This window comes from Nicotiana tomentosiformis, chromosome 6, assembly GCF_000390325.3.
Source record: "Nicotiana tomentosiformis chromosome 6, ASM39032v3, whole genome shotgun sequence".
Classification (NCBI taxonomy): Eukaryota; Viridiplantae; Streptophyta; class Magnoliopsida; order Solanales; family Solanaceae; genus Nicotiana; species Nicotiana tomentosiformis.
The window spans coordinates 46,308,303-46,325,333 of NC_090817.1; the positions used below are offsets into that span (position 1 = coordinate 46,308,303).

Sequence of the window (17,031 nt, forward strand, 5' to 3'; positions counted from 1 at the left end):
AGGTTGCCCTAGAGGGGGAGGTCGATCAGGTGGTGGTCAGGATCGATGCTATGCTTTTCCCGCCAGGCCAGAGGCCATTGCTTCAGACGCAGTGATCATAGGTATTATTTCAGTGTGCCACAAGGATGCTTCCATATTATTTGACCATGTTTCTACTTATTCATATGTATCATCGTATTTTGCTCGTTATTTGGATATGCCTCGTGAGTCCTTAGTTTTGCCAGTTCATGTATCTACGCCGGTGGGCAATTCTATTGTTGTGGACCGTGTGTGTCGGTTGTGTGTGGTGACCATTGGAGGATTGGATACGAGAGTTGATCTATTATTTCTTAGTATGGTTGATTTTGATGTGATTCTGGGCATGGATTGGTTGTCCCCATGTCATATTATTCTGGATTGTCATGCTAAGACCGTGAAGTTGGCGATGCCGGGGTTGCCTAGGATCGAGTGGAGAGGTTCTCTGGACTATGTTCCCAGTAGGGTAATTTCATATCTAAAGGCCCAACGGATGGTTGGGAAAGGGTGTTTGGCATATTTAGCTTTTGTGAGAAATGTTGGTGCTGATACTCCTACTAATGATTTTGGTCTAGTAGTGCGAGACTTTCCGGATGTGTTTCCTATGGACCTGTCGGGCATGCCACCCGACAGGGATATTAATTTTTTGTATTGACTTGGTGCTGGGCACTCAGCCCATTTCTATTCCCCTATATCGTATGACACCAGCAGAGTTGAAGGATTTAAAATAGAAACTCAGGAGCTTCTTTATAAGGGGTTAATTAGGCCTAGTGTGTCGCCTTGGGGTGCACCAGTTCTGTTTGTGTAGAAGAAGGATGGTATTATGCGGGTGTGCATTGATTATAGGCAATTGAACAAAGTTACAATTAAGAACAAGTATCCTTTGCCATGCATTGATGACTTATTTTACCAGCTTCAGGGAGCTAGAGTGTTCTCTAAGATTGATTTGACATCTAAGTATCACCAGTTGAAGATTCAGGACTCTGATATTCTGAAGACGACATTCAGGACCCCGCTATGGTCATTACGAGCTTCTTGTGATGTCTTTTGGGCTGACCAGTGCCCCAGCAACACTCATGCATCTGATGAATAGTGTGTTCTAGCCATATCTTGATTCATTTGTCATAGTATTTATTGATGATATCCTGATGTACTCATGTAGCTAGGAGGAGCATGCACAACATCTAATGATTGTACTACAAACGCTGAGGGAGGAGAAGCTATGCTAAATTCTCCAAGCATGAGTTTTGGCTCGGTTATGTGGCATTCTTAGGGCATGTGGTGTCTAGTGAGAGGATCAAGGTAGATCCGAAGAAGGTTGAGGTGGTTCAGATTTAGCCCAGGTCGTCTTTAGCTACTGAAATTCGGAGTTTTCTTGGCTTGGCCTGATATTATCGCCACTTCGTGGAAGGCTTCTCGTCCATTGCTGCACCTTTGACTAGATTGACCCAGAAGGGTGCCCCATTCAGGTGGTCTGATGAGTGTGAGGAGAGATTTCAGAAGCTAAAGACTACCTTGACCACACCTCCAGTTCTAGTTTTTCCTTCAGCATCGGGTTCATATACAATGTATTGTGATGCTTCTCAGATTGGTATTTGGTTTGTATTGATGTAGGAGGGTTGAGTGATTGCTTCTGATTCACGCTAGTTGCAACCCCATGAGAAATACTACCATGTTCATGATTTAGAGTTGGAGGCCATTGTCCATGCATTGAAGGTTTGGAGGCATTATCTCTACGGCGTGTCTTGTGAGGTATTTACAGATCATCGGAGTCTACAACACTTGTTCAAGCAAAAGGATCTAAATTTGAGGCAGCGGAGGTGGTTGGAGCTGTTAAAAGACTATGATATTACCATTTTGTATCATCCCGGGAAGGCCAATGTGGTGGTCGATGCCTTGAGTAGAAAGGCGATGAGTATGGGTAGCTTGCTTATATTCCTGTTGGTGAGAGACCGCTTGCATCAGATGTTAAGTAATGCCGTCCAAATCCACTATTAAAAAGTAAATGGACACGGTCGCATGCAATATAATTTACATAACTATGAGTCGGGGTCGAATCCCACAGAGAACAATATGTAGGCGATTAGGCGTGTAAGAGAATTATCACTTATTATGCTAAGCCAAACACTTAGAAATAGTTTGAGAAAATATTTATAACTAATTGCAAAAATATAAACTAACCTAGAAAGCAAGTAAAATGATCAATGGCTTCAAGCATGGATGCATTGGAAATTTACACTCAAGTAACAATCCAATATATTTCACGATTTTACCAATGTGAGCGAGTTTATGTTAATTAGCCTCGGGTAATAATTCTATATTAGCTTCTTCCGAAGACTAACAAGACTTCCTAATTGAATTATCCCTAAAACAATTAAAAGATTAAGCACACCTGAATATGGCTACAAGTAGTTCAATCATATCCCTAGGTAGAATCTATAAAATGAGGGTTAACGCCTCAAGTTCTTGTTAATTAATCTTTCCCAACCCCAAATTATCTTTCACAAAATTAATTCTAAGTAAATGGGCAAGTCCTAGGGTTATCTAATCCCTTTGGAAACATTAAAAAATAAGAATAATTAAAGAAACAATAACTCACTTCATAATAAATAAAAAACGTTCAATACATAAGCACAACAAGGTATTTAATCCACACTTTAAATATGAATATTCTCATAAACAATATTTAAATGCTGGAAAAAATACTACACACTTAGATATTCAATACAAAGCAAGGAAATGAAGAATTGAGCATAAATGGGTAACAAATTCTCAACCAAAAGCTCCAAATCTTCAAGACCCAAGTGTGTGTGTGAAAACCCTAGCTCCAAAAACTGATAAAAGTTGTCCAAGATGCCAAAGATGTTTTTCCAATCAGCTAGGTTATGTATTTGTGGGTTTGGAATGAAGAAAATGTGAAATGACATAAGTTCCCAGGTCTGAAGCCCATTGACCGCACCTGCAGAAGAATCCTCGCAGGTGTGGTTCCGCAGATGTGGATGCCTACTCGCAGAAGCGATGATGGTGGAAAATTGATGTTCCGCTAAAGCGGTCCAAAGCACGCATAAGCATGTCCGCATAAGCGTCCTTCAAGCGCAAAAGCACATAAGCAGATGTGAACATTTACACGCAGAAGCGGTTCTCCACCCGCATGTGCGAGTTCTGCCCTGCATGCCTTATTCCACATCTGCGGACCATTTCTCGTAGATGCGAGACCGCAGATGCGGATTGGTCTTCGCAGAAGCGATTTCACTGGAAGGTTTTGCACTTCTTTCATTCTTTTTTCATGATTCCACTTTATTTAATTTCAATTCTCTTTGAGACTGCATTTACCTGAAAATCTAGCAATACACGCCATAAATCACCTCATTTTATAATTAAAGTACACAAAAATTAAAGAAAAGAGAATAGAATAAGTGGTAAAATCACCACTTATCAATACCCCCAACTTAAAGCTTTTGCTTGTCCCCAAGCAAATCAAAACCAAATACTTAATGAGGCTCTAACATTTAAAGCTCAATTAGCATCACTATCATCTTCAAATCACATTCTTCAATTAAGCACAACACTTATGGTTTTGGTTGGTGCTAATAATTAGGCTCAAGTATGTGAATTTCAACCAAATAACTCTCTCATCTAAAACAAATTCAAGAATGCAATGGAGTTTCAAAATAATCAAGTGACAACAACCAAGCCTCAAGAAGTGACTCAAAGGCACTAATCTACTACATATGCTCAATTTATACAATTCGGAATCTATCAATGTCACCAATCTATCATAATCCATGTTCCCTCACAAGAAAGAAAGTCCAAAAATTACCATATTTACAATAACAACACAAGGGACAAATGCACAAAGACACTCACTCTCAACAAAGAATTTCAAGTGTTACAAAATATCATACTATAAGCTTGCCCTTATATTAATTCGCCGCCTATTCAAGAACATTCGGTTGGAGATCCCATAAGGACTTTTTAAGCTTGTAATGTAGGCTTAGTGAAGGGTAGTACAAGCATTTGGGATACAAGTGACTACACCCTCCTTGAACACTACTCACATTTGTCTTTTCTTATTGCACTTTGCTTCTTTTTAAACCACATAGCCCTTATTGACATCTAGTTACCAACATAGAACCACCTTAAAGCACCTCTCTAATTTTCTCAAGACTCCATATTTTTGTTTTTTTATATACAACTATTTTCTTTTGGAGCTTGAGTATCTTCATATAAACAACTTTGATGTATATGCTTCTACACACAATGTACATCTTCACCATTTCCCAATTAACACCAACACCCCCAACTTAGGCTTTTAGCATCATTCTTAACATTCAAGGAGGGACGGATTCAAAAGAGGGAATTATTTCACAAAAAGGGTAAAGTCTCGTAATGAGGTAGCCAAAGAAAAGGTTAAAGGCTCAAATGGGGTTAACTAGTGATAGTATTTATGCAATGGTAGTCTCGAAAGGCTAAAGAGGCTTTTTCAAAGATCACAAAGAATGCCTAAGGTCATCCTTCCAACCAAACATAATTAACAATAGCATTGAAAGACCAACCGGGCAAGTTCTAGATGATAAAAGTAAACATAAGAATTATTTTTAACAAAAACTAACACGCATGGCACATGACCTAATCAAGACGGATCAAATTCACTTCTTAATAAGAATAATTTGAACAATATCATGCCAACTAGTGTGCAAAGAGTCACCAAATGAGCCAAAACGTTATCACAAAAATTACTCTTCCCCATGCAACTTACTTTTTCAATTTACAACCAAACTTCGGAGGGGTATTCTTAATTCACACTTCACATACAAGAGACTAATTTTATTAGTACCAAACAATCCAAAAGTCTCCACATACCAAAACAATCCCTTAAGAAAGTCGTCACGCCATCCATCATAAGGAAAAGTCACCTGGTTCAACACAAATATTACTCGGGAAAGAACCGTAGCATAAAGAAAACCCAAGAAAATTTATTGAAAAGTATATTATTACTAAAGAGATAAAAATAATATAAACTAAAAATTAGTAATGAAAATAAAATAAACACTAAAGGAATAAAAATAAAATAACTAAAAACCACTAAAGAAAATAAATAACTAAAGAAAAATAAAATAAAATAACAAAAGCGACTAATCCACAATTATATCACCGATCACAAATTACGCCCGGCAAAGGCACATGATAAACAATAGTAGAACAAGCTCGGCAAGGGCACACAATATCCATACAAAAGCATAAGCCCAGAAAGGGCACAAGTTAAGCATCAATATACAAATAAGGTATATAACTAAAGCCACCCCCAACTAAAAACACTGCAGTGTCCTCACTGCATAATATCAAGATAAAATAAGAGTAGTTTGAGGGTCTCCCTGATGTCTGCATCAGACTAGCAGACTGCGGGAAAAAGCTAATCACTGTCGTGTGGAGCTCTCAGCCTCATCATCATCGGTAGCATCAGTATCAGCATCAGCAGCACTCGACAGGAAGGAATACTCTTCACTATCATCGTCGTCCCCGACCGGTATCTTCCTGTTTGGCTGCCCCCATTTGAAGACGGCCTTGATGCCTCTCCACATCTTTATCATGAACTTGATATTCTTCTTATTTTTCTCTTTCTCCTTGTGGAAATCTGCCTAAAGATCTACATGTGCCTTGGCCATGTTGGCATAGGCTGTCTCGAGCCTGCTAACAGAAGCTGCCAACTTCTCCTACGACTCTTCTTGCTTCTTTTGGTTCTCCAGGTAGGTCTTCATTTCTTCCCTGGTAAAATACTCTGGCGTAGGTTGGGAGTGTGAGGGCCCACTAGGGAGCTGTTATACTAAGTCACGGATGGAGACAAGCTGTGAGTTCAACATCCCAAATGGTCCCTCACGCAGGGCTGCCTGTGAGGAAGACTCTGGTCTGGCAGCAGTGGTGACTTTCCTCTTTTTGCTCTTTACTGCACAACCCTCGCCCGTTACTTTAAACGGATGAAAGGGGTTGTCGGTCGGTAACCACCGATCGTTGCTACGCACCTCAACCTCTGCCTGCTGGCACAACTCTGTAATCAGTGAAGGGAACATCAAGCATGGGCTATCATCTAACAAATACTCTTTCAGCTCCTGAAGGATATAATGGCCGACATTCACATGAAGGTCGTCTAGTATGCATGCAATCATCAAGGTTGTGCCATATTAAACATCTGAAACATTTCCACAGGGTGATACTCTATTGCAGATAATGTAGAGACACATTTTTGCCTCAGCTGTGAGTCGATAGACTTCAAACCCTCTCTTTTTTGTGCACTTTGCTCTCATGCCAGCTGGATAAAGTTTAGAAACTAGCCAATCTCCGTTTGAGCAATGATCTTTTTCTTGTACTTGCTCAAGTGGATGGTCAGGAAGCCCTAGAATATCATTGATTTGTTCAGTTCCAAACCTCATTATTTTGCCTCTGATAGTGAGTTGTGGGTCGTTGAAGTTTGTACGCTAAAAGTTTGCATAAAACTCACGAACCCACTCCTCATTGGCCTTACACGGGGTAGGCATGAAACAAGACCAGTAGGTAGTCTGTAGACGGCCATAAAATCTAGAAGCAACTCGGCTAATTTATTCTCGGAGATACCCTTTTCAAGCACGACCTTCTTTGTAAGAAGGTTGTCGTAATATCGACAATGACAATTAGCATACATAAATCATTTAGTGTCGAATTGTTCCGCCTCAGCTTCTTCCTCAATTTCATGATGAAACGCTGCATTTTCGTTCATGTTTGAGTCCATTTTAAGCTTAAAGTACCTAAAAAAATAAAAACCAAGTTAGTCGGGAATTATAATCATGTTAAGCAATTCAAAACAATGCAATTAGGCCAAAGAATCAAGCTAAATGGGCTCTGAAAGCTCCAGTTGCAAAGCTACTATTTTTGCACAAACTGCAATGTCGCCACAGCTGCAGAAAAAGCCTCACATGTGCGGCTCCACTTCTGCGGAGATTCTGTCGCATTTGCGAAAAGGGACTTTTGGCCAAGTCTCGCACCTGCGGAATATACATCGCAGGTGCGATCCCGCGTCTGCAGTGACATGTCCGCTTCTGTAGTGTTCATCATGGTTTCCAAAAAACCCATAAACTGCTTAATTTTTATTATTCCAAACATGATTTTGGTACATAATTTATACTCAAGACTTCTAAATTAGTGCACTATATGATTACACGACTTGATTAAACCTGATTTTAAGGCACTTCACAACCAAAATTCTCTTGGACAATTTATTGAACACATAACAATCACTGAGTGGTTTTTGATTCTTTTAAACAATTTGGTACCCATAATTCCCAAATTCTTTTCAACAATAACAGCACACACAACTACACTCAACCAATTTCCTCACCCCTAATATTAACATTAATCAAACGGAAATGGGGAACTTAGGGGATATGGCCATGGAAAATCAGAGATGAAGAAGAAAGAGAAAATAAGAGTAGAAGAGAAATGTAGAATAGAAGGTTGAAGATGATACCTGTAACGCATGTGTATGAGATCAAGGGATTGCAGAAGCAGAATTTGTGTGAGAGATGAGAGGTTTGAGTTTGGGGGGAAAAGATGTTTTGTTACCTGTAGGAGAGATACAGTAGGGCTAGCTCTTTAAACTTACTCATTGTGTCGCACCTGCGCATTTTAAATCGCTTATGCGCCTGCGCTTCTGCGGTTTTTGAACCGCTTCTGCGCATTTACCGCATCTACATCTCTAATCATGCTTCTGCGTGAGCGATTTTATGGAGATTGGATCGCTTCTGCGATATGGCCGCATATGCGATGCCTTGGGCGCTTCTGCGAGGCAACATCTGCATTAAAAGATCCACAGATGCAGGTTCACTGGACTCCTCAATGCCAGAACTGGGCAGCCACTGTTTTTGTTCACTCCTACACTTCAAACTCCTCATTTCAATTCCAAAATATCTGAAACATAGCAAATTAGTCAAAAATAATGTACTAAGATGTTCTAAAAAAGATAATTTCAAAAATGACTAAAAAATTTGAAAATGATGGGTTGCCTCCCACCAAGCGCCGCATTTACCGTCGTTGCACTTGTATGTCTTTTTTCAACCTACAGCTCTGCGAAGGCCTTTCGGAGCAAATCAACTTTACTACTTTTCTCTCCACTTGGAGGATATGAACTGGGCACCTAACTTGGAATCAAGTTTGTGACCACGAGCGATGGGAGGTGGTAAGTAGATGATCAAGCCAAATGCCATTTGCTTCATTTTGCATTTCTTGGCTTTCATGTGAGAGATGAGAGGTTGAGAATTTGGTTTTTATCAAGTGCCAAAGAAGGATTTTCTGCTTTAATCTCTAAGGAAGGTTTTTGGCTATCATTCACTTCCGAGGCTTTTTGGACCTCTAAAGCTTTAAGCATTTCTCCCATTTGTAAGTTCAACCTTTCAAGCGGCAAATCATTTTGGAGACTATTTTCCAAAAGCTCCTCCAAGGCATTTTGCTCTTTGTTTCCACCTTCAAGTACGCATTCGATCATGAGCTTGAACTCTCCATTTTGACCATGCTCACTTTCATCCACTTCCATATCCCTATAATTGTTATCACAAAAAGTAAAATCATCATAGCGAGGGTTCAGGGAAGGCAAGGACAAATAAGCACAATTATCCCAATGGACATTTTGACCACCACACTTATCACAAATACTCTACTCATGGGTTTGAGATTGTGCGCACAATCCACCCCCAAGAGAATTAAAACAATTCTGACATGAGTGTGGTCCTCCACAATAAGGACAAGGGTCATCAAAAGTATGAACAACTACCATCCGACCAATTTTCATTATATGATGCCATTTTTCAAAATTAAGAAAATAAACAAGAAACAAACAAGAAAAATTAACAAAGATAAGAAATTAATTACACAAATATTCACAAGTTTGGACCAAAGCACGTACGCTTATTTCTCAAATAACCTAAATATACCAAATTTTTCCCCGGCAACGACGCCAATTTTGATGACGTCCATATCCACTACTAAAAAGTAAATGGACACGGTTGCATGCAATATAACTTACCCAACTATGAGTCAGGGTCGAACCCCACAGAGAACGATATATAGGCGATTAGGCGTGTAAGAGAATTATCACTTATTATGCTAAGCCAAACACTTAGAATTATTTTGAGAAAATATTTATAACTAATTGCAAAAATGTAAACTAACCTAGAAAGTAAGTAAAATGATCAATGGTTTCAAGCATGGATGCATTGGGAATTTACACTCAAGTAACAACCCAATGTATTTCACGATTTTTCAAATATGAGCGAGTTTATGTTAATTAGCCTCGGGTAATAATTCTATATTATCTTCTTCCGAATACTAACAAAACTTCCTAATTGAATTATCTCTAAAACAATTAAGAGATTAAGCACACCTGAATATGGCTACAAGTAGTTCAATCCTATCCCTAGGTAGAATCAATAAAATGAGGGTTAACGCCTCAAGTTCTTGTTAATTAATCTTTCCCAACCCCAAATTATCTTTCTCAAAATTAATTCGAAATAAATGGGCAAGTCCTAGGGTTAGCTAATCCCTTTGGAAACATTAAAGAACAAGAATAATTAAAGAAACAATAACTCACTTCATAATAAATAAAAATCGTTCAATACATAAGCACAACAAGGTATTTAATCCACACTTTAAATATGAATATTCCCATAAACAAGATTTAAATGCTGGAAAAAATACTACACACTTTGATATTCAATACAAAGCAAGGATATGAAGAATTGAACATAAATGGGTTAGAAATTCTCAACCAAAAGCTCCAAATCTTCAAGACCCAAGTGTGTGTGTGAAAACCTTAGCTCCAAAAACTGATAAAAACTGCCCAAGATGCGAAAGATGTGTTTTCAATCAGCTAGGTCGTGTATTTGTGGGTTTGGAATGAAGAAAATGTGAAATGACATAAGTGTCCAGGTCTGAAGCCCGTTGACCGCACCTGCGGAAGAATCCTCGCAGGTGCGGTTCTGTAGATGCGGATGCCTGCTCGTAGAAGCGATGATGGTGGAAAATTGATGTTTTGCAGAGGCGGTCCAAAGCACGTAGAAGCGTGTCCGCATAACTGGCCTTCAAGCGCGGACGCATATGCGAACATTTACACACAGAAGCATAACCGCTGAAGTGGTTCTCCACTCGCAGGTGCGAGTTCTGCCTTACATGCCTTATTCCACATATGCGGACCATTTCTCACAAATGCGGACTAGTCTTCGCAGAAGCGATTTCACTGGAAGGTTTTGCACTTCTTTCATTCTTTTTGCACGATTCCACTTTATTTAATTTCAATTCTCTTCGAGACATCCTTTACCTGAAAATCTAGTAATGCACACCATAAATCACCTCATTTTATAATTAAAAGACACCAAAACTAAAGAAAAGAGACTAGAATAAGTGGTAAAATCACCACTTATCATTAAGGCCTTGGCCAATCAGTTTGAGAGGTTATATATTACTGAGCCTAGTCGGGTTCTAGCTTGCGTGGTTTTTTGGACTTTGTTATATGAGCGCATCATAGAGCGTCAGTATGATGTCCCCCACTTGCTTGTCCCTAAGGACACAGTTTGGCATGGTGATGCCAAGGAGGTTTTTATTGTAGATTATGGGGTGCTGCGGATGCAGGGTCGGATTTGTATGCCCAATGGGTATGGGTTACGTGACTTTATTCTTGAGGATACCCACAGTTCGCGGTATTCCATTCATCCAGGTGCCGCAAAGATGTATCAGGACTTGAGGCAACACTATTGGTGGAGGAGAATGAAGAAAGATATAGTGGAGTTTGTAGCTCAGTGCTTTAATTGTCAGTAGGTGAAGTACGACCATCAGAGGTCGGGCAGTTTGCTTCAGAGGCTTGAGATTCCTGAGTGGAAATGGGAGCGTATCACCATGGACTTCGTTGTTGGACTCTCATGGACCTTGAAGAAATTTGATGTTATTTGGATGGTTGTGGATCGGTTGACTAAGTCCGCACATTTCATTCCAGTTGGGACTACCTATTCTTCGGAGCGGTAGGCTGAGATCTATATCCGCGAGATTGTTCTCCTTCACGGTGTGTCGGTGTTTATTATTTCTGATCGGGGCACGCAGTTCACATCGCAGTTTTGGAGAACACTACAGCAAGAGTTAGGCACAAAGGTTGAGTTGAGTATAGCATTTCACCCTCAGACGGACGGACAGTCCGAGCGCACCATTCAAATATTGGAGGATATGTTACGCGCTTGTGTCATGGATTTCGGGGTTCTTGGGATCATTTTCTACCGCTTGCAGAGTTTGCCTACAACAATAGCTACCAATCTAGTATTCATATGGCTCCGTATGAGACCTTATATGGGAGGTGGTGTCCATCTCTAGTTGGCTGGTTTGAGCTGGGGGAGGCTAGGTTGTTGGGCATGGATCTGGTTCAGGATGCCTTAGAAAAGGTCAAGTTGTTTCAGGATTGGCTTCGCACGGCACAGTCTGGATAGAAGAGTTACGCCGATCAGAAGGTTCGTGATGTTTCCTACATGGCAGGAGAGAAGGTATTGCTTATAGTTTCACCCATGAAGGGTGTTATGAGGTTCGGGAAAAAGGGCAAGTTGAGTCCTCGGTATATTGGCCCTTTTGAGGTTCTTGAGAGGATTGGAGAGATGGCCTACAAGATTGCATTGCCACCTAGTTTATCGAGTGTTCACCTAGTGTTTCATGTTTCCATGCTCTGGAAGTATTTCGGTGATCCGTCCCATGTTTTGGAATTCAGCACGGTTCAGTTAGATGGGGATTTGACTTATGATGTGGAGTCGGTGGCCATTTTGGATAGGTAGGTTCGAAAGTTGAGATCAAAGAATATAGCTTAAGTAAAAGTACAGGGGAGAGGTCAGCCCATCGCAGAGGCTATTTGGGAGACCGAGTGGGATATGCGGAGTAGCTATCCACACTTATTTGAGACTCCAAGTATGATTCTAGACCCATTCGAGGACGAACGTTTGTTTAAAAGGGGGAGAATGAAATGACCCGGCCGGTCATTTTGAGTATTGTTGCCTCGTTCCCCCATTTATTATTTATTCTATGTTCAATCATGATTATGTGACTTGACGGGGTGGTTGGTTTGGTTCCTGGGATGTTTCGGAATGAATTGGGACACTTAGTCCCAAGGTTGGAAGCCTAAGCTAAAAGAATTGACCGGATGTTGACCTATGAGTAATGAAGGTTTGATGGTTCTGATAGCTTTGTATGGTGATTTTGGACTTAGGAGTATGTCCAAATTTTGATTTGGAGATCCGTAGGTTTTTTGGCTTGAATTGGTGAAAGTTGGAATGTTGAAAGGTTTGGAAAGTTGAGAAGTTTAACTGAGAGTTGACTTTGTTGTTACAGGGCTCGAATTTTGGTTGAAGAAGTTGGAATAGGTCTGTTGTGTCATTTATGACTTGTGTGCAAAATCTGGGGTCAATCGGCGTTGGTTTGGTGTGTTTCGGCACAAGTTTTAGAAGTTAGAAGTTCAATAGTTTATTAGGCTTGAATTAGGGCGCAATTTGTATTTTTGTTGTTGTTTGATGTGATTTGAGCTTTGACTAAGTTTGTATGGTATTTTAGGATGTGTTGGTATGTTCGGATGGTGTCCCGCGGGCCTCGGGTGAGATACGGATTGATTCCGGTTTGAGTTTGGCCTTATGGACTTGCTGACTTGCTGGTGTCTGGTTTCCTCTTACGCGATCGTGTGAAGGGGATCGTGATCGCGATCGTGTAGGGTTATTTCTAGCAGGAGGATTTTTGTGCAACACGTTCGCGAGTTTGATTACGTGATTGCAGATCTTTGGTTAGTTGTGCATCGCGAACACGGGCGATGGGGCGCGTCCGCGAAGAAGGAAGGGGAAGTCCCCACATTTGTTCTTTGCGATCGCGTGTCCATGTCTGCGATCGCGTAGTTTTGAGTTGCTGAGCACCGCATTCACGGGTGGGTGTACGCGTTCGCATAGGCCATTTCTTGAGGGCAGTAAGCTTTGTTCTTTTCGATCGTGAGGGTATTTCCGCGATCGTAAAGGGGAAAATCTGGGCAGGCTATTTAATTTCAAAAAATGAGGGTTAGAGTATTATTTCATATTTGGACTTGGGGAGCTTGGCTAGGGGCGATTTTTGAGAGGGATTTTACTACAAATCAAGAGGTAAGCTATTTTTTATCACTTTTGTCCAATAATATTGAATACCCATTGATTTCTACACCTAGATTATGTGTTTTTAAGGTAAAATTTGGAGGATTTTGGACTAGGGATTGGAGAGTAAGATTTTGGGGTTTGAGGGTCAATTTTTGGTCGGAATTGGATGATTTTGGTATGGTTGGACTCGTTGTTGAATGGGTGTTTGGATTTTGTGAATTTTGTCGGGTTCCGAGGCGTAAGCCCGGGGTTGACTTTTTGATTTAGGTTAAAGATCTTAGCTTTATCATTTGGAATCAATTCATATAGCTTTTATTGATAGTATTACGTTATATTTTGCTAGATTCGAGCCTCCCAGAGATTGTACACATGGGAAGGGCTTACTAGCAGAGTAATTTGATTTGCTTGAGGTAAGTATCTTATCTAAACTCGGTTGAGGCACTAGTTGCTTGAATTATTGTGATAGCTACATGTTATTGGGTGCGCACATGTGTCGGGTTGAGCCCATGTGCTAACACCGGGGGTATTTATTCATGTTCGGGTTGTGCTCAGGCTATAATAAGTCTAGAATTGACTATTAAACCTTAAGCTATGATGCTTCGCATATTTGTGACATTGTTGTGAACTATTTGAGCCATGTTTGAGGCTACATAGGGGTTTAATCCCTAAATGAACTGATAAATGTTATTTTCTGGTGAAATTGTTGGTTTGGGCTATGATAGTACATGTTGCACATGCCTACACTTTAGCATATAGTTTATACCAGTCCGGGAGCTTGAGATTTGTTATTCAATCATTACATACATGTATACTTGTTTAATATTTTCTATATGATATGATTGGACTAGGTGCATGTGACCACGCAGGGTGGATTGTATTGTTATGCTTATGACCACGTCGGGCGGATTGTATTATTATGCCTGTGACCACGTCGGGCTGGTAGCACGTTGAATTGGTCATGCTTGCGCGTGGATACGGATCCATCCCCCTAGGGTCACCCTCTCATGTTTCTCTCTTGATGGTGTACACGCGGTTATTAAGGAAAACTAATCAGCGGTTTGGTACGGATAAGGAAAAGTTGATGAAATCTGGTTAGTGTTTTGTTTGGATTTTGCATTTCATCTTTACTTGCAACTTCCTTGATTATATATCTAATTTAACTGCATATTATCTCTATATGTCGAGTTCTGACTAAGCAGGGTATTTGAGAAAATGTACACATACACGCACGGATGTTTTCTTACTGAGCATTATGATTTGATTCCATTATTGTTCTGTACTTGTTTAAAAGATGAAACTGCACAGGTGATAGTTAGCATCATTTTATAATTTGTGCTTCTTTAACCTCGTCATATTTAGCTATGATACTTATTGAGTACGTTGGGTCGGTTGTACTCATATTACAATCTGTACTTAATTATGTAGATCCAGGTGTGGGGACCAGTTACCAGCAGTTGGCTTGCTTGTTGGACTATCTGTTAGAGGTGAGGTAGAGTTGCATCCTTGGTCGCAGTATTGACTTGTCTTTTCTTTTCATATTGTTGATACAGTTCAGACGGTGTTATTATTGTTCGGTTTCAGACTTGTATTCCGTTGTAGAGCTCATGACTCCGTATTTACCAGTTACTGGGGATTTACTTTGTATTAGCAGTTTTATTGTATTAAGATTTCAGAGTTATGTTATTTCTATAAGTTCTGTTATTTTGTTTGCCTTTGTTAGGCGCCATCACGACGGGTAGGGATTTTGGGTCCTGACAATCAATCTCCTTTTGAGCAAGAACCATCTTTTTTGCTGAAAACATGATCCCATACTGTACTACCAGTGCCTCAAATTGACGGATCAAGTTGACATGTTCCTCCAATGTATCACTAAATAACAGGATTTCATCAATGTAAATCAAAGAGGTATGGAGCATGGGCTGGAATATTTTTTATCATGGCTTTTTGGAACAAGGAGGGTGTAGTTTTTAATCCAAGGGGCATGACTTTCCATTGAAAATGATGATCGGGGATGCAAAATCCTGTTTTAGCTTTTTCTTCGGGGTGAATTCCCAATTGCCAAAATCCAGATTAAAGTTCAAACTTGAAAAAATATTTGGCCTTGGCTAAGTAGGAGAAAAGGGTGAGTTTATTTGGGATAGAAAATTTATCATCTTGGAGGAAGTAGTTAAGAGGTTGATAGTTAATAACTAAACTGAGTTTTCCTCTTACTTGTTCATCTCTTTTGTTGACATAAAATTCTTCGCATGCCCATTGTGAATCGGATGGCTCTATTAGATCAAATTCTAAGAGTTCTTTGCACTCCTTTTTGGGAGCTGAAGATGATCTAGGTTCATGCCTGAATGACTAGATTTTGTTGGATTGATGTTTTCATTCTCCTTGAAAGGGAGCTTCACAAAAAACTCTTCATTCTTCAATAACGGGCTTTTGCCTTTCTTCATAAAATCCTTATGGGATTCCACATATGAATGCTCAATGAGATTTTTTTCAATTTCCTTGATTTGTTCATCGTTGGTGATTTGGTGCCTTGGGATCTCAGAATAAGGTTTGAACTGCTTTTTAAAGGTTATCCCGTTAGCCCTAATCTGGAGCTGATCTTTTAGTTGTCTCAAAATGACAAATCCAACAATAAGGTCTTTTCCTGGTACATCAGACCCTATCAGCTTGGTTCTGTACTTCAATCCTAGAAAAAAATCAATTGTGATTGGGTGCTTTGTGATGGATGTAGTAGTCTGGATCCCATTTGATGCAGTATTGAAATCCTTGAAGTGTGGCACCCATTGATCTTCAGGGAGAAAAGTTGGATTCATAAGTGAACAAACAGCTCTGGTGTCATTGAAAGCAATGACTTGGGTTGGTTTATCCCATTTGGATGGATAAACCTGGAGTTCCGTCTAAGGGATGGCTATAAGAGCGTTAATCTCCTCTCGGGCTTTAGCTATTGGTTCTGAAATTTGGTAGTGGTTATCACCAGGATCTTCGTATATATCAAGAGAGAATAAAGTTTCTTCAAGGGGTTCATCATCCATGGAGAATATGGATTCGAGTTCCTCTTCTTCTCCGAGATGTATGCTAGTGTAATCTTCAATTTCTTCAAGACGTTTAGCATATCTCCTCGACTGGGGTCAATTTCTTGCGAAATGTCCAATCTTGTGGAAAATGAAGCATCTGTTCTTTTTTGTGAAAATCTCCTGGCCTCCTTTGTCAAAAATACGTTGTGAGTCTCCTATACCTTGATCTCCCATATGGAATTCTTGGCCATCTGAACCTCCTAAATCTTTTCCGTTGCTTATGTGTGAGGCAGAAACATCTTGATCCGGTGATCAGATCGGATCTATGGCAAGCTTTGTACACCGCTGGATTATGTTGGATAATTTGTTTTAAGGAAGAGTGCTTCATACAAATGTCCTCCAATGCGACGAAAATAGCTTGCCTGATGTAGCCAACTTGTGGGACTGTTATTGACTGAAACTTTTCTTCAATGATGGTCATGGTTCGGCTTGCCAATAATTTTGGAAGGGCAGTGACAAAGACTTGCTTCGGGTTGATGTCTCCGCCAATCTCAAAGTATACCTTTTCCAATTTTTGAAAATGCTTGTCAATGTCATTTCTATCGAATGACACACACTTCATATCGAATAGTTGTCTTCACATCTTTTCTTGTCTTTGGCTAGTATCTCTACAAAAAACTTCATGTAGGATTCTAATGTTGAAGGCAATATCCTGGGAAGTAAGAAACGTATTTTTGTCTTTAATCCCAAGTGAGTTCCACCAATCTCTGAGGATCCCTAAGAACTGTGAAGTGAGTTCTTACAGGATGATATACGTTTCTCGTTCTACTAATTTTTTGGTCACCATC

At 40.0% G+C, this 17,031-nt stretch overlaps 1 protein-coding gene across 1 annotated transcript; it reads right to left on the reverse strand.

The window, feature by feature from the left end:
• Positions 1 to 15,457: 15,457 nt before the first annotated feature.
• Positions 15,458 to 15,982, reverse strand: LOC117273804 (uncharacterized). Its single transcript, XM_033652990.1, has one exon. It carries the CDS (start codon positions 15,980 to 15,982, stop codon positions 15,458 to 15,460), a length of 525 nt encoding a protein of 174 aa, XP_033508881.1.
• Positions 15,983 to 17,031: the final 1,049 nt, after the last annotated feature.